This window comes from Ascidiella aspersa, chromosome 2 (genome assembly GCF_963924565.1).
Source record: "Ascidiella aspersa chromosome 2, kaAscAspe10.2, whole genome shotgun sequence".
Classification (NCBI taxonomy): Eukaryota; Metazoa; Chordata; class Ascidiacea; order Phlebobranchia; family Ascidiidae; genus Ascidiella; species Ascidiella aspersa.
The window spans coordinates 38,077,115-38,100,433 of record NC_139448.1 but is presented as its reverse complement, the minus strand read 5'-3'; the positions used below and the strand labels follow the sequence as shown (position 1 = coordinate 38,100,433).

General features: G+C 35.4%; 2 protein-coding genes across 2 annotated transcripts in view; both read left to right on the top strand.

Annotated features, from left to right (window-relative positions):
• The window catches only part of LOC146165624 (uncharacterized), a 37,831-nt gene that overhangs the window by 5,515 nt on the left and 8,997 nt on the right, over positions 1-23,319 (top strand). The gene's annotated exons all lie outside the window — the stretch shown is intronic.
• Positions 5,705-17,789, top strand: LOC146165625 (uncharacterized). Its single transcript, XM_083382755.1, has 19 exons — positions 5,705-5,789; positions 6,399-6,606; positions 7,446-7,584; positions 8,056-8,127; positions 8,778-8,873; positions 9,406-9,492; positions 9,757-9,867; positions 10,366-10,443; positions 10,810-11,015; positions 11,735-11,866; positions 12,310-12,459; positions 12,527-12,571; positions 13,029-13,263; positions 13,717-13,901; positions 14,516-14,584; positions 15,153-15,356; positions 15,569-15,637; positions 15,931-16,113; positions 16,384-17,789. Exons 1-19 carry the CDS (start codon positions 5,761-5,763, stop codon positions 16,429-16,431), a joined length of 2,346 nt encoding a protein of 781 aa, XP_083238881.1. The 5' UTR covers positions 5,705-5,760; the 3' UTR covers positions 16,432-17,789.

The following is a 23,319-nucleotide window of genomic DNA, read 5'->3' as shown; positions in this document are numbered from 1 at the left end:
AAACGTCGCATAAACAATTACATATCGGAAGAGCTTCTTTTCAGAATACTGTGCCTGGTAGCAGCAGCATGTTTATATACTTGTATTCTTTGTAGTTATACTCTTGCTTCTATCTTAACCTTACGCGAAATTTTCGGCTGTTGAAATATAATCCATGTGAGTTGTAACCATCTAATAAATGTATAAAGATAGTATCTGGGATTTATCGACCAACAGTCCACATGTTTATTTAGTTCTCAAAAAACAAGAGCAGTTCTAAACTTACGGTCCACTACACAACTCTGCGCCAGTTTGATTGTGATAGCGTCCCAGTTGAAAGGTAGATTTAAAAATGTATTATATTTAAAATCGAATAATTTTTAATTTATCTTGTTTAAAATGGCAAAACGTGTAATTTAAAAATGTCCATTATTTGAAATTTTTCAAAAAAAAAACGGAATTAATATGCGCCCAGCGCACAAAACGCATTTATATCGTTTTAAACTTAGTTTTGTTGGGCGGTAAAATACCACTAAACTTCACCACATCATTATTGTTGAGAGCACTTATATTGTTTGTAACTAGGTAAAAAAAATGTTCCTGATTATTTGGTCAAACTATAATTTATTTTTAATTTTGTTGCCTTCAGATTCTAGCTTTCTATTTACTGATCTTTTAAGGTCGAATCGCTGAGTTTGATTGCATATTAAAACTGAATATCAATATCAATTTTATGTCGGTCAGGGCCAATAGCACTCTTTTGTCGGACGAGTACCGATACTACTAGTGGATATGGGCTATGAGCTACGATTCGGTGTTTTTGACATCCTTATTTTGTAATGATACAAAAATGTCATTTTGTTTGGCAGTACTCAATTAAATCTACGATCGGGGATTACCCAACCGGTGAATTCCCGGCAATTCACCTCATACGTTTTAAATTACGTTAACCCACAAAGAACTCTGATGTTAGTTTGTTATGTCACATTCGACCAACAAAGGCAATGTTTGTTACGTGTTGTGTAAAATACAAGTGGAAATGGCAACCGCTGATTAAGGCATTATTTGCACTTTTGCTAAATTCTCATGTAATGGACTAAATAATCTTAAATGGCACAAAAGATGCTTCGTTGGTATTTATTAATAGAAAAGCTGCAATTTAATTTCAATGTTTCGGACAACAGGATAACATAAGTCAGATCATATTCACAAAATGGTTAAAAACATTCTTAAACAGAATTGAGATTGCACAACGTGACATAATGCATCAAACTACATTAAAAACAAGAAAAATATAAAGGCAGCTAACGCTGTACAACTTTACACTATCGAAAGAAAACGTTGTTGATTTTTTATAAAGTTTCGAATAAAAATTTAATACGATTACAATACGACAGAAATGGCAATTTTTATGTTGTTTGTAGTTCAGCGTTTAATGGCAACACTTCTACACTTACAGACATTGGGTGAAAGTAAAAAAATGTGTCGTACTCGAACGTATGGAAATTGTTAGAAAGACGTCACAAAAGTACGTCATTCCTCAACGATTAAAATAAATAAACTTAGGAAACTTGATGTTATCGTTGGATGTAGTGCACAAATATGTGGGCGTACCGGCAGCAGTTATTCTAACGAAACACAATTTCAGCTTCCCTTCCTTGTTGTTTACACGTAACGAACGTTTTTACACCAAATCATCTACAATCTCCTGAGGTCGCCCGCGGTGCTTACGTAATGCCTTATACCTGTGGACTTCTCCTCCAACAGACATGAATAATAGTCCTTTAAAATTGTTGCTTTTTAATAGCTAGCCCTATGGGGTCTTGCAAAATTGGGCCTAAGAAACTCTAGGTAAACACATTTACCTGGCATAAATTTGTAAGCGTGAAAGCCCAGGTTGTAAAGGGCGTAACACATCGCCATCACAGAACCACCAATCTTCAGCAACTTTTTTGCTCTATCCGGGAACCTTTCGAACAAGGTGGTAGCCAGTGGGTAGAGTTGTCCATCTAACATACAATGATACTTTCCATCTTTCAGCTGCAAACTGAGGTCAGAATCATCGAAATTCCATTCCATTTTGATTGACACCTCACCACATTTGGCTGGAGATGGTCGGTCAGTTTTAACTTGAAGAGCCATGGTTTAAATTGCTAGCTTTGTAAACTTAGTTTATGTTATTGCTGCACGCATAAATTAAGCAAACAAATGTTTTGCGCATTTATTGTTATGTTAAAAAGCAAGGACACAAGTAAAAACATTTAAACTTAAACCCTTAAAAAACCTTAAAATTAATATATCTACTATCGTAGTTTCTGTTGAAGCCTAACATTGTAACAACCTTCCAGTGACACTAACACAACAGTTCCCTTGCGCCTCTTTAAAATGATTCTTTGTTCACTGATAGTGTTTCACGGTAGCCATTTTGTTTACTGAAACGAACCCCTTTGTAGAATTTAAGCAGTGTCTGGCTATAAAGTTAAAGCGCCAGGAAGCTATAAAGAAAAAATCAAACTTATGTACGTCAGTTAATACTAGCGACAACAACCATATAGCCCATATATATATATATATATATATATATCTTTAAATTTAGCCCATATATGCATATATATATATATCTTTAAATTTTTTTTGTCTACTTTTATTGTTCTCAAAATAATGATGCATAGTGCAGGGTTTTTAATAAAGAATCGTAGAAATAGTATACTTTCAGGATTTTTTTACACCTTTAAAACTTACGTTTACGCCTTTAAAACTTACGTTTCCTCGACTACATTATTGAAATTCTCTGAGACCTTACACACTTTGTTTTTGCCCGCTATTGAGAAATAGTTTCCGACTCCAGCTATAAAGTTACAGCGTGGGCACGAAGGTTTAGTACAGTGGTCGGCAAACTGTGGGCCGCGGCCCAATTGTGGGCCGAAGAGCCATTTTTAGTGGGCCGCGAGTTGATTTTGAATAGCTTGGTGTTATCATGTAGTTGTGTGTCGCGTGATATCCGTACATTCTTTGCACTTCATTTTAAAAATTGGTTTGTTATATAATTTTTTAAATTGGCTCAGCTTGGAAAGGCCCACGTGCCAAATGTGGTCTTGAGAGAATGGCAAACAATACTTTTTGTCAACTTTAACTCGATGTAAACGCAAAAACGTTCGCGCCTTGCGCGTATATTTCTCTTTTATATATGTTTTTACATTATTGCATGACAGTAAAATATTTAACCTTAAAACCAAATATCTTGAATTTAAAACCAAATATGTAAAGAAGAAAAAGAAGGATTTGAAAGAAGGATTAAACCAGAGGTGGATCGGGTCGTAAATGATCCTACTTCTGTATCTGCTTTAATATTCTTATTACACCTTCGGTTGTTGGCAATGCATCGAAGCGGTTCAACCCATCACCACAATCACCACTGTCAAACTATTTTTTTTTATTTCGTCTCATCTAGCCTCAACGGTTTATGCGCCGCTGTTTTAGACTCTTTGCCCCTGTTTGGGGTTATAGGTGGGTAATGGTTGGGGTTGAAATTAAGTTAGAGTTGAGTATATTAGGGAGGTTAGTGATGAAGTTAGTGGTGTGTTTTGGGGTTTGTATGGATATTGTTCTAGCCGTAATAAAGCTAAAAATTTTGTAGGTGTTTTGTTACAACAAGTCAAATATTTAAAGCAACTTATCCAATACACTCCTATAACAGCAATCAACCCTGGCGTTATTATGGGTTGCACACATTTTAGTTTGTTTTTTTGTTAAACAGACAACATTTTGTTTCTAATGTACATTTTAAGTAATGTTATACTGCAAATAAATCAGACCCCCGTGATCAGTGCTATTGAATCTTAAGCCATTAGGTTTACTCAAGTTATCGCTTTATAAAGACTTGAACTTGGATGACTTGGACTAAACGACTTGTTTTAAAACCACCGATAACTATTTTAGCCGTTGGTTTCAAAGTTAACCCTATAATGTTATAAGGAAGTTGACAAAAAAAGTTCCTCTTTTCACCTCGCTGTGTTTCACAACAGCAGGCTAAAGTTTCACGTTTTGTGGCTAAAAGTGTCGTTGCGAAGCTGTGGTGTTCAGTTTCAATTAAAGACAACAGTTGTCATAGCTTGGTTGCCTTACCAGCAGATATAGTAAATCGTATTAACTTTCTAAGTTGCTTTAATCTACGTTTATACAAAGATCAAATAACGGTGGATTTCGTGCCTATAACTTGAAAACAAATTCCTAATTTTGGGAGTAAAAATTGTGCGCACTCAGAAAAAAAATTTCGCCAAGACTAGGGGAAAAAGTTTTAACTAAACCCAGCATTTTGAACTGCATACGTACTAGTCTCATACGTGATAAGAGTTTCCATTAAATATGTTAGTTTTTTGTAATACGCATGGAAATACGTGTTGGACATTTGTTGTAAGGGTTATATCTTGTCATTAAATGTTTTTACTTTGTTTTTCTGTAATGTACAATGTTTGAAAGCAGGTGTCACCCCCTACTAAAGATAATGTACATTTGAGACAAAGGGCTGGTCGAAAGAAGGGGGCTACATAACCATGCCCCCAAACTGTATATTTTAAATCTCAATGTTTTTTTTCTAGTGTGTCTTTATTACCTTCCCCTGCTATATGTTTTTTCCACGACGTTTTCAAATTTTGTATTGGCCTATTTTGTTTTTATACAGATTCATGTGATTACCGTATTTATATTGTATATAAGGCGACATAAGATAAATTTACGGTTTCGTAAGACACAAAATACGGTTAGTATCGCCTAAGGCACTGTTTTAAACAAGCATACCTCAAGATTTTCTCACCTGGTGTCGCGTAACTTAATTTTAGAAAGTTACTTATTTGTATCCCAAATGCATGAAATCATGTAAGATTGGTATAGTAATTAAGATGAGGATGTATAATTTAGATGACGATGATAAAGTGGTATTTGCCTAATACCTTTTTGTGTAGTTGGTGTGATTGTGTTTTTGTAAAACGGTTTTGTAAACCTGGTGCTAATTTGTTTGTAATTTTTTTGTGTTCCGCAAGCTAAAAAAATAAAAACACCCTCCAAAAAAACGAAGTAAAATGACGTGAAGTTGTTTGTACTAACAAATGTAGAAAGCAACGGTGCAATGGTTGTTTCTCGACTCGCCGCTCTCTGATGCTATGTAGCTCAGTTGGTTGAGCGACTGTCCTGGTATAACCGAGGTCGTGAGTTCAAACCTCACTGTAGGCTAGTTCTTTTTTAGCCTGTCTTGGTTGCTTCACTGATCGACAGATTCGGTTAGTGTACATTGACTTTTGGTTTACTATTGATACTTAAGCCGTAATCTTTGGTCAAAAAGCACCTTCAAAATCGCGAAATCCCAGCTGTTGAACACATATGTGGGTGTTCTTTCATTAAGTAATATGACGTTTACGTATATATTTATTAAGCCCCTTTCTTTTTTGTCCAGCAACCTTTTATCTCCCGGGCAACGCTGGTAGGCACAGCCTTAACAAATCCTACCATTGTTGGATGCGCGCGCCATAAAATCACCTTAAGTCACGTGTATCGTCCAAACTATTCGTACAGTGACACTTGATAGTGTAACTATTGTGTTTTGAAAGAGTGTTGTCAAATAACTATTTCCAAAGAACAGAAGAGGTACAAAGAACAGAAGAGGTACATATATCAGTTTTGAGTTATGAAATTTCATTGTAGAGTAAATTAATGTTTAAATGTTTTAGGTTAAATTCATAAAATTGCAATCCCTGATATGAATTACAACTTTATATTAAAACTAGAATGCAACACCTTGTGGAGCAATTAAACAAGTGAGTAACAGCGTTTTAAGGCTTCACACCGTTTTTCTATTTTAACCAATTTATTATGGTGATTTGGTTTAGTAAATAAGGCTGCATCGGTTACTTCTATCTCAGGCTCTTAAGGTATTCTTTTTCTTGTAATTCTTTTATACTAACCATACAGCCTTATGAATGTTTTTTTAAACCGACCTGTTAATGCTTTTTTTATTTCTAAGTTTTTTATTTTTCTTACAACAAATACCTATCGATTTTTGGCATTTTTTGTTGTTCAAAAAGTAAAATATATTTTACTCTAAAAGTTTGTCACGTATATAGCTCGGTCAAATCTTTTATTTCCCTTAACACAATTACTGCGTAAAAGAGTTTTTCTTTTCCTATTTTGCTCGTATAGTTACCACTTTCCTTTTTGTGAACTGTAACAAGATCTAGCTGACTCCAGCAAAAGACCGAAATTAGAATAACTTGGGTACACTATGCACGGATCTGTAATGTAGCTTAATAATAAATTTCAAAGTCAAAAAGGTCGATGTCGATATACTCGACCTTTTTGGCTTTAGAATAAGTTATTTTTATAATGACGTCTGGGTCAAGTTATAAGTTGACGATGTGTATTTACAGAGATCGAAAGAGTAATGGAGAGTTGTGCAACGGTATCATACGTTGCGGCCAAAATGGCTACAAAGTTCACCAATCCATCGTTTGCGCCGCATCTGACGTTTTTAAAAGCAAGTTTTCGAGAGCTAATGATAAACGAAGAGATATTGAGCAGCACTACTATGCGGCTGCGTTGGGCAAATCGCAGGACCCGATCAAAGCATGCAGTTTTGTAAGTAATTTTACCCATCATTTGTTGGGTTATTTCATTGCTTTCTCACCTTTTTGTAAAACAAGTTTTAATGTGCAACCCACAATAAGATATGACCAAACAAATAAAGTTACATAAAACATTTATTACTGACGTACGTACTAAAATAGTTAATGCGACACAACACATCTAATTGTTATGTATTTGTGAAATTGTTGCATAAATGTTACGTACTGATAATGCAAAATTTCCAATCGAATAGAAACTATAACATTTAGAAATGCTTCGCGGCCCACTGGTTTGTAAGCACTGGCTTATTTGACAAAGCGTTACAAAAGAAAACTTTGTTTACCTAACAGTTTTTTACTCCTTTTATATGACTTATAGCCATCACTAGGAAAGCCCAATATCATACTGGTTATCAGTTCTTGTCCGCTACTCTGGTGGTATCGGTACTCGCCCGATACTCTGGTGGTATCGGTGCCGATCCGATAACAATAAATTTGTACATCACAGCCATGTTTTACGATGTTCACCTTCATAGTTTTAATTTATTAGGAAATGACAGGATCAACTGGGGGTAACTAAGCTTGTAAAGCTATCTTGCCGCATACCCTGAAAATATTACATTTTATCGTTTAAAATTAAATTAAGAAAAACAAAAATTACGTCATTTATACGACTAATGAAGCATTTATCTGATATTTTCAATTCTGATATTTTTAGGATATTTCATAAATGGATAAAACAACACATCGTAAAAAAATATAGTAAAATAATTGTTTCGGGAATGCAATAAAACTGTTCATTTTCGTTTTAAGCTATTGGTTTATAATTGTAAGCTTTCAAACTTTTACCAGGAAACAATCTCCATCGATGTTAGCGACCTAATTTCAGGTGAACGTCTTGGAATAATGTTGGACTTTATCTACGGTGAGAAACGTGCCGAATTATGTGACGGCCAAATGATTGAAGATGCAAAAGCTCTAGGAATTATTGGTAATATTTGTGGTTAATAACTAAATAACGTATCTAGAAATAAACATACCTCATTTCATTGACTATATATATAATTAACGATCATGACAAAACATTAATTTAAATTTACTTGGTTGGTAGTTTACTAGATCATTAATTAGTTATATTCTTTTTTTTGCAAGCTTTGTATTGGAAACGATTTTACCTAAATGTGAGATTTCGTAAATAAAACTCTCATAACTGATAATGGGACTGACCGAAACGTTTTTAATAAAGATGTTTACTACATTTGGCCTAAATGGAAAACTTGGGTAACGATTTAAAATTTTAGTCAACCAAACCTATTTACGTTGTATGTTACAGAAAAGAAAACTACATTTAACGTTTGTAGTGTGAAACATAAAAAGAAGGGTAGCGGAAAAAATCAAATGGTTATTTTGTCACGAGTCCAGTTTTTTAATTTAACTGGTAACATGGTTCATTCATGTTTAGATTTTCTTGTTTCCATGCTTTTGGAGGAAATCAAGAACCGAGAAGCACAGGAACAGGACTCTCAACACAAAGGTTCTGTAGCCTCTGTACGTCTTGCTTTGTAAACATGTAACGTTATATGACGCTTAGGCCGACACAAAAGGTAAAATGAGTGTAAGCCTTTTCCACTAAGCCTGGTGCTCCTACAACCATGTTGAAACCCATGTTTCTTGCTGCTAGCATAACACCGATTTTAATTGGGTATTGCAGACCGTTTTATGAGAAAACCTACACCAGGGATAGCGAAACTTTTTTATTGCGTGAATTACGAACAGGATTGTAATTCATGAAAACGAAGAGGGCATACATTAACTTACATGTCATCGCTAATTGCTGCGGCATCTTTTTCTGGTAATAAATAAATTAAACGATTGGCTTCAGTTTCGTTATATCAAACGAATTTGTCAGAAGCCCAGTGCTGTAGGGACTGTTTTCTACAATGGTTTTAACATTAATAGCTTATTACAAATTATTGGTCAAACATTTAATCTGTCTTAAAATATTTAATTACATATTGCTATATTTTAAAAGTCAAGTAGTATATCATTATACTACAACCCGTGGGCCAGATCCGGCCCAGCAAATCAATAAATCCGGCCCGCCGCATATTCCTAGATATAGATGAAATGCAGTTCAAATGTTACCGAATGCACTAAAAGCCTTACATATTATGTTTTCATTAGTACAGGGAATTCAATCGGGAAGTTTCAACATGCAGCAAAGCACCAATATTGAGAACAGCGATGTCAAGGACAATGTTTTTGGTGTGCAAAGTACAGGTCGGTTAGTTTGCCGGTACTGGCTATTTACCCGGATAGATTGGTTACACATGCACCCATTAGTGATTATTGAATGATTTAGGGTTATAATTCGGGTGTGTGTTGGTTTAATAAATTATACGAGTATTGCATTATTTCCATGATTTCTTTCCTAATTCATATAAATTATTTTATTAGCCGCATAAAAAGTAATTTTTGGCCATTTGCCCGGCTCACTGAGTCACCCATCAGTGGTTATACATTGATTCTAGTTAGGATTTGGGTTAGCGTTTGAAGTGATGGTATTTTTAAATGTTATATCCCGAGTTTTTCTGCAATATTTACATGTTTTATATTCTTGTCAAGCCTGGCTTGCTTAAAAACACAAACACCTAATAATGATTATTCATTTAAATCAATTGGTTAGCCGGGTAAACACCCATAAGTTATTATAAAGTGATTTAAAATAATTTCTTAGCAGTCGGGTTAATAGCCTTCTTTTTTGCCTTTATTGGCCAGGGCGAGATTGATTATTTGCATATTTTGTGTTTAGATAACTCGCAAAGAAGCACAACAAATGAGGTTAATCTCGGTGACAACAATAATATTACGGACTCTAACACTGGAACTCAAAAAATACGTAGGTTTAAAGCACGCTTTATCCTATTGTATACAAACCTGGATCATAAAGTACTAAAATCATCAATTCTTCAAATAATAACTTCAATAATGATACAACGAATGCTAACGATAACATACAAAAGTAAAAAAGTTGCTTACAATCAACGCCTTGGAAAATTAGTTAACATTTCCTAATATTAGTGAATAAAATAAGTCGCAAATTGATGTTCCCACAAAAAGCATCGGCTATTTGTGATTCTAACAATATTTTTCTTACTTACAGCCTCAGTAATTGAAGTCAGAGGCATTCCACCTGGAGGTTTCAATTTACAGCAGAGCAACAGCATTATCAACAGCAATGTAGAGGGTTATGTATCTGATTTGCAAAGTACAGGTAGGTTTTTTTATGTCTTGGTTGTGTAGCAAATTGTATGCCGTGATCGTTGCTATTAAAACCTCAAAAGGTCATTTTACACTACAGCTGCACTGAGCTGAGCTTGGTTAAAATTGTTTTAACTACAGCTGCGCTGAACGGAGCTGGGCGAAAAAATCGCTCGATAACGTAACGCTTTCCTATAGCTGCACTGGGCTTGAGTTTAGCAAAGCGTGAATTGCTCGAACCAAAAGAATTTAAATGCAAATTTCGCTTTGCTCAGCTCAGTGCAGCTGTAGTGTAAACGGGCCTGAATGCTGAAGTATGCCACGTCAGAATTTACAATACTTATACTTGCTGGGGAGTTTTCATAATAACAAATTTGGTCATTTTCACAATCTGTAGCGCGAAAGTAGTGGATGAATTTATATGAATTTTCTGCCTTGAAAATGACCTTCTACCCCAACTGCGTCAGTAAATCAAGCAATTTAAATTCAAACTTGATTATTTTGTATTAAGACAATACACAAAGCACGACGGGCGTTAACGTTATAAACAGCGACATAGAGCACCCAACTGAAGGACAACAAGACGCTGGTAAGTGCTAGTTGCAGAAAGTTTTGGGGCCAAACATGTTTTCAACCCGAACAATCGTATGTAAAACAAGGTGAAAGTCTGATTTTTGACGAAATTTATGACAAATTAAACCGAGTGAGATATACTTTCAATAAACTATCTTTGTAAATGGCCGTATTTGTCTAATTTAAAATAGAGCAATCAGGTAGCACTGTATAAAGACAAATTGTATTGTATTCTCGACAAGCTTTTGCACAACCGTGCTTCATCAGGTTAAAGTATATAAATAAAGACAATTAAAAAACACGTAAAAGCACAAGCGCGTCTTTATACAGTGCAACCTGATTCCCCTAATTCATTAAACTGATACCTTCTTGATTATACAAGGAACTGAACCACATAAGGCGGTCCAGATAATCCAGCCTGGTTATTCCGGTATGATGCAGTTCAACGAAAAAGAGTTTTCACGGGTGTTTGGCCAGGTTGGTGATCTACCAATCGCTGTGTATTCGATGACTGGTGCAACACGGAGTGGAAAATCCTTCGTAATGAACGTGCTACTACAGTTATTGTGGTATCATAAGAGAGGAGAGGTTAGTCGTAGAGATTGCCGAAATTTGACATAATTTTAAACTGGTTCTCGATAATTTGAACAAAAAGTATCGCGATATTATACAAAGCCAAACGACGTCATCACAACTATCAAACAAGCAAAATCGATGTAATAAAAACGTTTAAAGGTTTTTCCAGGTAGTTAGTCTAAAATCTACTTTACCGTTGAAGATTTGCGCTACAATCAGTTGTTAACCTACTGTTTTTACATAAAATCACCTTACAAGCTAGGATTTATCGTAAATCATGACGAAATTTTCTAATTGAACTTAGTATTGGACAAGTACCGGTAATACCAACTGGTAAGGAGTATCGGTTCAGGTCCGATATTATCGAACAACCCTTTAGTTAGTCGTATGCATGATTTGTTGGAGCGGTTGAAGATCCAGAAATTTTTGGTGGGGTAAGGATTATTTTCATAGAGGGCGTTATTAAGTATAAGTGACTTTAAAAAAATGCTGTTCTCGGTTGAACTCTTGTGCCAATGTGCAACTAAAACCGAACCTTAATTCTTTTACAGGACTGGAAATTGCCTAGTTATCTAGGAAAATCAATAGTTTCAAAAATATTCTTTGGTTCTTTCTAGAAGGGAAACAAGTATTTTTCGGATGGGATGTTGTAGATACCAGAAATTTGTAAACAGCACAAAATCAGGAATAACTTCATTCAACAGTGTAACTACGAAATTCTTGTACCGCAGTCTCGCAAATGGCTTGAAAACAAAGAAGACCAACTAAGCAAAGGCTTCTCATGGGAAGGTGGATCTGCAAATCTGACGAAAGGGGTCTGGGTTTGGGACGAGCCGTTTATTGTTACAACTCCAACGGGAGAGGTAAAGTTGCTTAAAATTCGTCGTTGCTGTATAAATATTTTAAGAACTCAACAAGGTACGAACTTTATATATTGTTTGTAAAAAAATACAGCAGGCAACAGTGACACACTCGTTCCACGATTCGCTCCCCTCTGAGCCTTTGTAGCTTATTTGGTACAGCGACGGTCCCGGTATTACTGAGGTCGTGAGTTCGAACCTCACTGCAGGCTAGTTGTTTTTTAGTCTGCCTTGCTTGCATCATTGATGGATAAATTAGGTTAGTGTGTTATGGCTTCCGGTTTACTTCTACACATTAACCGCTGTAGTTGGTCAAAAAGCAACCTCAGAAGGGCTAGATCACAGTTGTTTGTCTGCCCTGTAAGAAAGGGCGGTCACGGTATGAAGGGGTTATAAATTGATATTTGTCAATACGTCTTGACACTTATAATGTCCCGTCTTCAAAGGTGGCCATTTTCCTAATGGACGTACAGGGCTTCGACAATTCAACTTCGTTTGGAGAATGGTCCACGATTCTCGCCTTTGTTACTATGATAAGCTCCATTCAAATTTACAACATCCAGCATATGCATGACGATACAATTAAGTATTTAAAGGTGAATAAAGCTAAAGACTAAGGTTTGATGTATATTTTCTAATAACACTTATGCTATTTCAATGTAGTTGTCAACTGAATATGGAGAAGCACGTGCAGAAAAGCCTTTCCAGGTATTTTTCAGTTCAATAAAATTTATATTTAACATAGCAAATAGTAATTTTTTAAACCACAAAGTATTTAAAGTTTCTCATAGGATTCTATGTGTAAAGCAGGGACTAATAACAACCCGTGTACGACGCGCAGCCAAAAAATAGTCAACTCTGGTCAACTTTGCCCAAGTCCCACATATCCGATTCCAAATCCATATTTCCCACCCATTTACGTAACCTAAATCATAGGGGTGCCATATTACTCCTTTTTAAAATTTATCACAATTTAAAGTTTATCGGTTTCGTAATTGCTACTGCGCAGCGTCGGACTGTGAGCCTTTTTTGTGGAGGAATATGAATTTGATCTTCTATTTGTTTTTGTTTTATTACTTAATTTTAAAGGCTAGAAGAATGTTGGTTATTCTATACCCCGACCCTGTACCCCGACCCTGGCTCCAACGTTTTGCATTTTACACAGAATTTTCTTTTCTTGGTGCGTGATTGGTCAGACCCTGGTGTGAGCTTTGGTATTGGAGGTGGCAGTCAAGTCCTAAATAGGTTTTTTTATTCGGAGTTTCAACACAAAGACTTGGCCTCCGTCCAGAAAAACTTGTACCGTTCGTACAAGGTTGTTTCCTGTTTTCTTTTGCCACATCCAGGTGCAAAACTTGCTGTTCGAGATAAACGAAACGGCAGGTTTATTCGTTGCTCAGGTTGGTAGGCACTTGTATAATAAAATATCTTGTCCAATCTGCTAAGTCAGCTCAAACTATGTTCTTGAGACTTTTGTAAGCTCTATTGGATTCACGAAGCAGCAAGCGATATAAATTTCACTATTTTTTATTTATTTGTTTGTTTGCATCAGAAATTCATAATAAAATGCAGCATTTTTTGTTACTTTTTTTCGTTGATTAAAAATGTGTCCGGGTTGAATATTTTCGTTATTTGACAAGGCAAGTGACAATATTTAAAATAGGTAGTTTTAGATACGTAATATAGCTCGAAAACGTTTCTGATGTTTAATAAAAATACATTTAATACCGCAGTTTGGTACAGAGACGAAAGTAAATCATTGTGCGCCTATCTTGAAAAATTACACTGACCAACCAGGGCGTCTCACAGTTTACGAAACCCTGATCTAAAGAACAATTATTATTGCTTTACAGAAGTGGATAAGAGTTTTACGCAGCAAGCCCAACAACTCTTCCGGCATTTGTTTTCATCTACTAATGTCGTCACTAAAAGAATGAATGGCGAAGTTTTAACCGGCCGCAGTCTTACAAGCTTCATGTCAGCATACTTTAATGTCCTCGGAAGCCGTTCTATGCCAATGGACGGCTCATTGATGGAGGTATAGTGAGCTAATGTCGTTTTTGGCGTAGATTCGTGCTTGGCTAGAAAGTCAATTTAGATATCTAGTATTAATGAATTATCATAGTTTAAACACGTCCACCAATTGTCTAAATTTGTTATTAATCAGTTGAAAAAATGTTGCCAATATGGGAATACTTTGTTCCTTTTTTGAAAAATCTGCTTCGGTATACAATTGAGGTGTACAATGTATTAAAAAATAATTTATACCTCAATAAGTTGTGAACATTCAAAGTTATTTTACTCGTTACCAAAGACACAAGCATCTGTCTGAGGCGTCTTTATTTTTGGTCATAAAATAGAAAAGGGGCTAATAAGCTAACCCACTAATCGTATTGGGTACACTCAAATGACACGGCCTAGCGCTAACTTAAAGAGTTCATAAGGAACAGCACCATACTTTTTGGCTTACGGCTACCTGTTAATTATTTGTTTGCCAATCGTAATTTAGCAATACCTTTATATCCATATACCGGATTGCTTCAAAAAGCCAATTACCCAAATCGGGCATAATTAGAATTATATAGGTATGGTGTAATCCATGACTTTGTTACGTTTATATTTATACTGCATTGTAACCCCTTTTTATTAAAGGTTACCAAAAATGCAACTTCAAATATTGTCGAGCATTGTGTGGATACGTACACAAAACAGATGGGTCAGGTTAGTGATAGCAAAATTTGACCATTGAGCACTTTTAACTGTTATAACTACATTTATAAAAATTTATAAGTTTTGAAAGGATGTGTGCGTTTGACAGCTAAAGTAACATACTTCAAACGTAAATACTATATGCTGTAAGTACGTTGATTGCGAAAAACCATATGTCGAACGCCAGTTATGTTTTTTTTTAATACCTATATACCTTGAAAGATATTAAATACAGGTGATGTCGGGCATTGCATGTTGCCTAGTTTTTAAGCGTTCTGTAGTTTATAAAATTTAACCGGAAAGCTTAAAAATTACATCTTAATATAGCGCAATACCGATAATAAACGCTTACGAAAAGTGATCAGTACTTTTCGAAAAGCTACTGTGTGCTAGAGATAGCAGAAGCAACAAAAATTGTGTAAATATTAGTCATACACTCCAAACACAAAGTTGCCATATAAGTGTGGGTTGCTAGGGTCTATTTCTTTAAAATGATTTTGGGTTTAATTGTTAGATCAACAGTTCAATGAATAAAGTGTAGCTTTTTACCATCTGAAAAACTATACTTTGTTTGTTTTAGGTTTTCAAGCACCTAGGTTTTATTGAATCTGAATTACTACGAGAAAAACACAAAATTTGTATGGACGTCGCATTGCGGCAATATGATGAATTTCCAAAGCTCGGAGACGAATCGTTTGTACAAGACTACAGACGGCAGCTTACTAAACTTATCGATCAGAAATTTAGTGTTTACCAACGAGACTTGGAGAAGCGCGATCGTACGGTGATTATTTTTAATTTTATGTTACCTTTTCAGTGGCCAGTTTTAATTTGTTCTACTTACCAGGAGTTTCTCGTCTGTGAAACTAACAAACGTAAAATATAACTGGATATCTGTTTGGTGTAGGTAACAAAAAACCCACATCTTTGTTGTTATTGTAAGGTGAAATATTTAAAATTATTACTTAACTCTTACTTTTATAATTGTTATTTTAGTACTGGAGAGATCCTCTTTCCGATGTTGTGAGAAAAGCTGGATGGAAATATGATTATAACATACCCAGTGTAAGTCAAAATTACTACTTATATATCTTTAATCCCATGAAGTGGTTGAGGAATCAGAGTGTTTCAAAACAAAATACGTTTTACCTCTTGCTCAGTTTGACTAGAAAGATGGTTGAAAGATGGATTAATAATGGACCTAGTGACACACTCTTTAAGCCACGTTGCTCTTTTATAAGTTTTGCGTCTATCCGAAATAGCAGATAAAAATTAGTTAAGAAAATATTAAAATGATAGGATTATAAAACAATACAATAAATACAAAAATTGATAAATGGTTTAATTCCCAATTATAGATCAGCATGGAACACATTCTGAGTTCAGCTAAGTTACAAGAAGCTCACGCAAGTAGCTACGTGGACGCTCTCGACTTTTACGAGGAAGAGTGTGCGAAACTCGTTGGCGATTCCAGAAAAGCCCTGCTAGAAGATTTGGAAGAAAGATTTGAGCAGTTAAAGATGAGGAATGAAAATGCTCGGGTAACAAGTTTTATTTTTATTCAAGTGGCCACAAACGAGTCCCATAATTTTAGATTAATAACCGTAAAAAATCAGACGAACATATTTCGTTAAAGCTTTTTGCATTTTACAAAATTGTTTCTTTTATTTGAAGCTTATTTTTACCAAAATTTGGTTTTATATTACTTATGCCTCAGTTTTTCTGGTTAATTTTTTTTCCCAGTGATTAATGGTATGTTTTTAAACCATTCTCCAAAGCAGTCCACGTAACAGGATGTATTTTTTTTGCAGGAGAACCGTAGAAGGCGGGAACAATTGCCCTCCTGCTTCATCAGTTAGGGCAGTTTGCGCAGTCGGCCTATTTTTAAACTAAACAAACAAAGGTTACTTTCACCATACCATACCTAAATTATCTTGAGTGACTTTCCTGATTACTTTTTGGAAATACTTTTTAACATTTTATGCACATGTTTTAATAATTTTCTTTTTTCAATTAATATTGATTTGTTTTTTAGTCTTACCCCTAGACCAGGGTTTCTTAAACTGTGGACCCCTTGGTGGTCCGTGGACTAGTTTTAGGGGGTCCATGAAGCCTAATTAAAATATTAGTGTATATTTAAGTAGTCAATTTTCCAAAGAAAATAGTTTAAATCAAAATAAAACGTTTCAGCACAGTCTGTATTTAGACTCTATTCACTTTCACATTTTTTAGACCGAAATAAACGTATTATTTTTGTATTGTGACGTCATTTTTAAAAATGTTTTGCCTACCGTGGTCCGAGCGAAGCAAAAAAAGATTTGAGGGTTCCGCGGCAAAAAAAGTTTAAGAACCTGTGCCCTAGACAAACGAGTCCCACACCAAATCAACTTGGATTATCTACTAGTTTCCTAGACTCACTTTAGGCGAAAATGTTTTGTATTTGCGTCTTCCTGTTGTGCTTCGAAATCTTTAAAACTGGTGAAAGAAAATATCTTTGAATTAAAAAATTGTTTCATTTGAAGCTCTTTAAGTAAGACTCAGAAACAAATCATATTTAATCGTCGTTTAATTGATTATGACGTCATTTATCAACATTTTGTGTAAATAGTTGTCTTTTTAGAGCTTTTCATAATAAGATATTGTTTCCGCTCCATTTTCGGTAAAGGCTTATTAAAACAGTTTTAATTTCGAAAATCTCAATCAATTCATCGGCCATTTAACTTTGTCCGTATCTCATAGTTTGCACCATTCGAGCTAATTATTTATTTTTCCTTGCAAAAAATCCTGCAAATTTTATTCCTTAAATTCGGTTATAAGACTAAACCGCTTGAAAATTTGAGCTATGTTATTGTTAAGTCAGTCAGCTATGAAAATATAAGCAAATGGTAAATTTGCAAGTTGAAAAAATAGGAAATTTCTTTGTTTTTAAAGAAGTGCTATATAACATTTTTATAGCAAACTATTGGGCCAACTTCAATCAATAATACAAATTATGTCAGAAGCTCTACGAATATCCTAGTATTTAAGGTTTTCTAACAGCATTTGTAACTATAACTGTTTTATTTAACTGCTCTATCGAAATATTATCCGTTGTTCTGGTGTGGACTAGCACCTCCAGGTGATTTCCAAATGGTTAAATCCCAGCAATAAGCAAGCCAATTCGTTTTTGAAGTTTTGAATTACAACAACTCACAAAGACCTCTTGTTGCTAGTTTTTTACGTCACTCTCGACCAACAAAGGCATTTATAATACGTGTTGGTTATAATATGTGTTGTGTTGGGAAGCGTATTGTTGAATAAAGCTTCTGATTTTTTAATATGATTATGGTTTAGAACAGATTTGTGTTATTAGCCTAATTTGGCGTTAAATATTTCCGGTCTATAGTATTGAAAATAAAAAATAGCCCTATTTGGACTAAATATGGCAGAATTTGGCGTACGATTTTGTAAAAAAAACATTTTTGGCGCAAATCTTGGGCGGCTACAAGTTATGAAATACAACCGGACAATAGAAGTTAACGTAAAAACACCTTTTGTTTTGTTCTAATGCTCTGCTGTAAATGCGCTACGTTTTGACGAGTTGTGCAAAGTTACAGGATCAATCAAAGTAATCTCCTAACGGGGCTTTTTTCATATGGGCTCACAAATGAAATGAGTTTCCTAACGGTGCTTACAATGCACGAAGTTAGGGGATCACACCGTTCTAAACTGCGCCGTGTCATTAGGTTTCTGCTGTAATCTGTTTTGTCCCTCGTTTTATAACAGTGGTTCCCAACATTTTAATGTCTTGCCCCACCTTAGTAATAATAAATAGGTTGCGGCACCCCAATAAAATTTTGTTAATACACTCAAACGGTAACTCCACACACTGTAGAAAAATATAATTTAATTTATTTTACTCTTATCGTACACAAACAGTTGTACAAAAAGGCTTATCAATTGAGCAAAATCAGATTCTTAAATAACCCTCGACACCCTTGAGCATTCAAAATAGCGCCAAGGGTACCACGGAACCCAGGTTAAGATCCACTAAAAGGTGAAAATGGTCGTTCGTTATCAACACTAGAAGTAGAGCAACTGTATTGCGGTGTGCTCGTGAGTTAGACACGTAACCGTAACTCTAATCAGAAAGTTAGAGTTCTACTAGAACGTCCTTCAATCAAATAAACAAAATACTAACAAACTTACCACAATGACCTTCAAAATACGTTACTTGTTTTTGCATTTAATGTTAACTAAATAATGGTCCTCATTTAATTCTTGCGGTCAGGCCTTTCTTTAAATAAGGAATTTAAGCTTTAATTAAATTGGCTTAACATATACTGAATAAACCTGTAGCCTCCATAAAATTGTACATTTGATGCTTGCTTTTCTTCAATCAAGTGATTAAACGAGCATTGAATAGATACAATACGTTTACAGTACAAAAATCTTTACAGAAACGCTATTGCTACATATTGTATATTGACAGCAATAATGTTGATATTGTTTTAATAAACCTTCTTCTAAAAAAGTGGTTTGCAATTGATAAACGTCCTGGAGGGACGGGGGGTCGCCATGTACAATTTCATTAAGGAAATATTCATCAGAATTAGGCAATATGAACTAACAGTTTAGCAGTATAGATGGAGCTAAAGAACCGCCGGTCTAACATTTGTCTTTGTGCGGCTTTTGCTGCATTGAACCTGTCGCGTTTTTGACGTCACCATTACACTTTTCAATTAATGAATCAAGTCTAGCTTCAGTCAAACGATGTCTAATAAAAATGAATGGACGCTCAAACCAGGATTACCAGAAGCCTAAAATTTAAACCAAAAACAATAAATTGTCCTAATTTAACTGCTGTGTCCGACGGTGGGATGAAGTAAAACCAAACATTGCGGGATGAAGTAAAACCACGGGCTTACAAGGCCTACAAACTTTGTTTATACCAACTTTAACAACATTAATTAAAAAATTGTTCGCGCTTCGCGCGATTTTGATGCTTATTTCTGCAATAATTCTGTGCAGTACAAAGGCGTCAGGTGTAGTATAGGGCGCTTCAGTTTCAAATTGAAATTTAGGCAAACTTACAATGAAATTTGTGCTAGGTTTAGCCTACAATAGGTTACAGGCAAAGTATTTCTACTTTTCAGCGGTATTATAACATTTTAAATAGCCTTTTCCAAAACATCCACAGAATACCGGTAATAAAATTTTGGTCTTGCCGTTTTGGCAAAAGGAAATAGAATTTACAGACAACTTTATTATTGCACTGCTGTTAACGACTAACCGTTTTGTAAATTTGTAAAGAATTTTGGCTGCTCACCAAGAACCCCCATTGATTCCCTTTAGTCTCGCACTAGGTTCATGCTAAATATTATTTGACCTAAAATGTAAATCTCTGGCAACCCTGGCTCAAACCGTAACTTTAGCTTGTTGCGCATAGCACATTTTAGCCAAATTTTGATACAATCCTAAACTAGATTTTTTCCCTTTTGATATTTGCCAATTTTAAAATGTGTTTTTTATTTACTCAGGTTTATTTATCATACACTATAATTGGGGGGTCGCGCAAGTTATCGAAAACTTAAGGGGGGTCGCGAGAACAAAAAGGTTGAGAACCGCTGGTTTAAATAGACTGGTAAAGTTTAAGTTCTCTTTCGAAATAATGCTGAAAAAATATAACTTTTGCATTTTTATCAATAAGTGGCCCATTCAACCATTAAATCGTAGGATGTTGTTGTTCATAACGGGATGGTTGGCATTTGTGACTTCGCATTGCGTCATACAGTGAATAAATCTATTCTTCTGCCGCTACCTCCATTGTTGCGTCATAGCGTGCGTTGCGCAATTGTTTTCATGCTTTTTGATCAGCCGTTGAAAGGTGAGAACAGTTCCTATTCGTGATACGTTCACTCAACTATGATCTATTTTTATCGTAAAACAACGGCTGAGCGCCTTACAAAACTTGTAACAGCATTTTAACAGACGCTAAAACAAGAGAAAAATTGTTGTAAACATGAACAAATGGCTGCATTAAACAGTCTGAAATATCAATTCAGTCTAAACTTTTCAGTTTAAATTTTTTAAATGGTGATTAATTTAACAGATATCACTAATACTCAAGTTTTAAAGAACACTTTTAGTATTTATGCCCTAGGGCAGTGTTTCTCAACTGATGCGCCGCGGAAGGTTGCCAGGTGCGCCGCGAGACAATGGGAAAAAAATGTTACAAAAATTCTGTATTATTTTAGAATTTGCGAATAAAAGTGGATTCCAGCAATAAGACCAAAATTAGAATAACATCAACATCGGAATATAACACAGTTCGGAATAAGATCGAAAGAGGCCAATAGATAACAAACCCAAACCCCTATCGGACCAACAGTCCAGTTTCAAAACAGCGTCTACAAACACCGCAGTTTAAAAAACATGGCCCTTATAAGGCGGTGGCGGCGCCTAATCGTTTTATATCCATTTCCTGCGATTGAGGATGTTATTTAGGCCACTTGGATCTTATACCGAAAATGTATTGGGTTTTATTATGGCGTTGGTCAATTCTGGAATTCAAAGTTAAAAATTTAAATGACATACTCCAACATTTGAATAGTTTAAAATTGTCAATGCGGAATCAAATTGAAAATCATCCACAGATCAAATTAAAGCTTTTTTTTTCTCATCCACAGATCAAATTAAAGCTTTTTTTAAAAAATAGGAATTTGGAGAAGGAAAGTTAAATTAGGCTATTTGGAGATGATTCTTTAATCAAAGATAACCATTCAGAATTATCTTTTTTAATAAAGGACTATGTATGTATATAACTCTAGTCACTATTTTCTGTGAATAAACACTGAGCAATTTGACTGGATTAGTAGCCCTATTGAAGTTCCAATGGTTGATGTTGGCTTTCCCCTAACAAAGAAAGCGGAACTATTGCAACATATATCTAGTGGGACTTTCGCCTTAAGACAGCAATTAAAACAACATCAACAGTTAAGAAGACCAAAATAGGACTAATACCTTATACTCGTAATAACGTTTAAATCAAAATAAGACCTAAATTCGACCGAATAAGGCCTAAATTGCAAGAATAAGGCCTTCAAAACCTTTTACTTAACCCCAAACTCCACCCATAACTTCAACACTCCCCTAATAATTTGAACCATAAACCAAATTCTTATTCTACCCATTACTCGCGGCCAACCCCAAACAGAGTTAACCCTTTTAAACTAAGGCACCCAAACGTCGACACCAAAACGGCCGATGCCAAAAAGATGTCCCTTAACCGTCTCAGGCCACACCCTGCTTTTACTGTTTTGGGCGTTATTTTGTCCATTTAGGTCTTATTCCGTTAAATTTTGGATTTATTCCGAGTTAGTTGTTGTTGCTTTCGGACCGTGTGTTTTTATAAAAAAAACTTTAATTTGATCTGTGGATGATTTTCAATTTGATTCCGCATTGACAATTTTAAACTATTCAAATGTTGGTATATGTCATTTAAATTTTTAACTTTGAATTCCAGAATTGACCAACGCCATAATAAAACCCAATACATTTTCGGTATAAGATCCAAGTGGCCTAAATAACATCCTCAATCGCAGGAAATGGATATAAAACGATTAGGCGCCGCCACCGCCTTATAAGGGCCATGTTTTTTAAACTGCGGTGTTTGTAGACGCTGTTTTGAAACTGAACTGTTGGTCCGATAGGGGTTTGGGTTTGTTATCTATAGGTCCTTTATCGATCTTATTCCGAACTGTGTTATATTCCGATGTTGATGTTATTCTAGTTTTGGTCTTATTGCTGGAATCCACTTTTATTCGCAAATTCTAAAATAATACAGAATTTTTGTAACATTTTTTCCCATTGTATCGCGGGGCACCTGACAACCTTCCGCGGCGCACCAGTTGAGAAACGCTGATTTACAACATAAAGGGCCTATTTTAATTTTTTTTCTTTTTATTTAGGCCTGTCTTATTAAGCACATCGTATTTTAAAGCAGGTGTAGAGGAACGACGCATATCTGTTTGTGTTGTAATTATAGCGCGTTCGCCTGGTAAAGTGTTCAATATTTCACCTCGATACTCATTTCCTTTCGTGGCCGTTCTGGCAAATTCAGCCGGCATTTCGACTCAATTAAAAAAAAAAGCTATATAGTGTCACGCTACTGCTAGATAAAACTCTACAGTTAACGATGCGCTCCTGACTGGCAACACGTGTTTTTACTGCGCTGTAAGCTCTTTTATTGAAAGCGAGCTATGCTAAATTATGTGAATGTACAATAAATCTATAAGCGACCTAACAGTATGCAATTTGAAATGCTTCGACAGTTTGTTTAGTTTCGATTTAGTGGAGTTCAGATAGCACGGTGGTCATGTCTCACCTGTTGAAATATACACAGGGCTGTGGAGTCGGAGTTAGATTTGGGATTCTACGTACCGTAGTCGATTTGTTTTGCTAAAGTCGGACTGCCTGAGTCCCGAGTCCCGAGTCCGACGTGCGCAGTAACAATTTTAAAACTGATAACGCCGCCAACTGCAAATTGAAAAGGTGGAATAGCATATGGTGGATATTTTCCAGCAATGGTTTGTGGGTGGATGAGATATATGACACCCCTATGAGAGGATAGTTGAAAATCCACTTTAATTTAGTTGCGTACATGGGTGAAATAAAGGCTGTAGAGTGGCAGCCGGACTAAGAATTTGACGAAATTGCACATTTCGTCCAAGTCGAACTCGAGAGTTGGAGTCGGGTTATTTTTACCG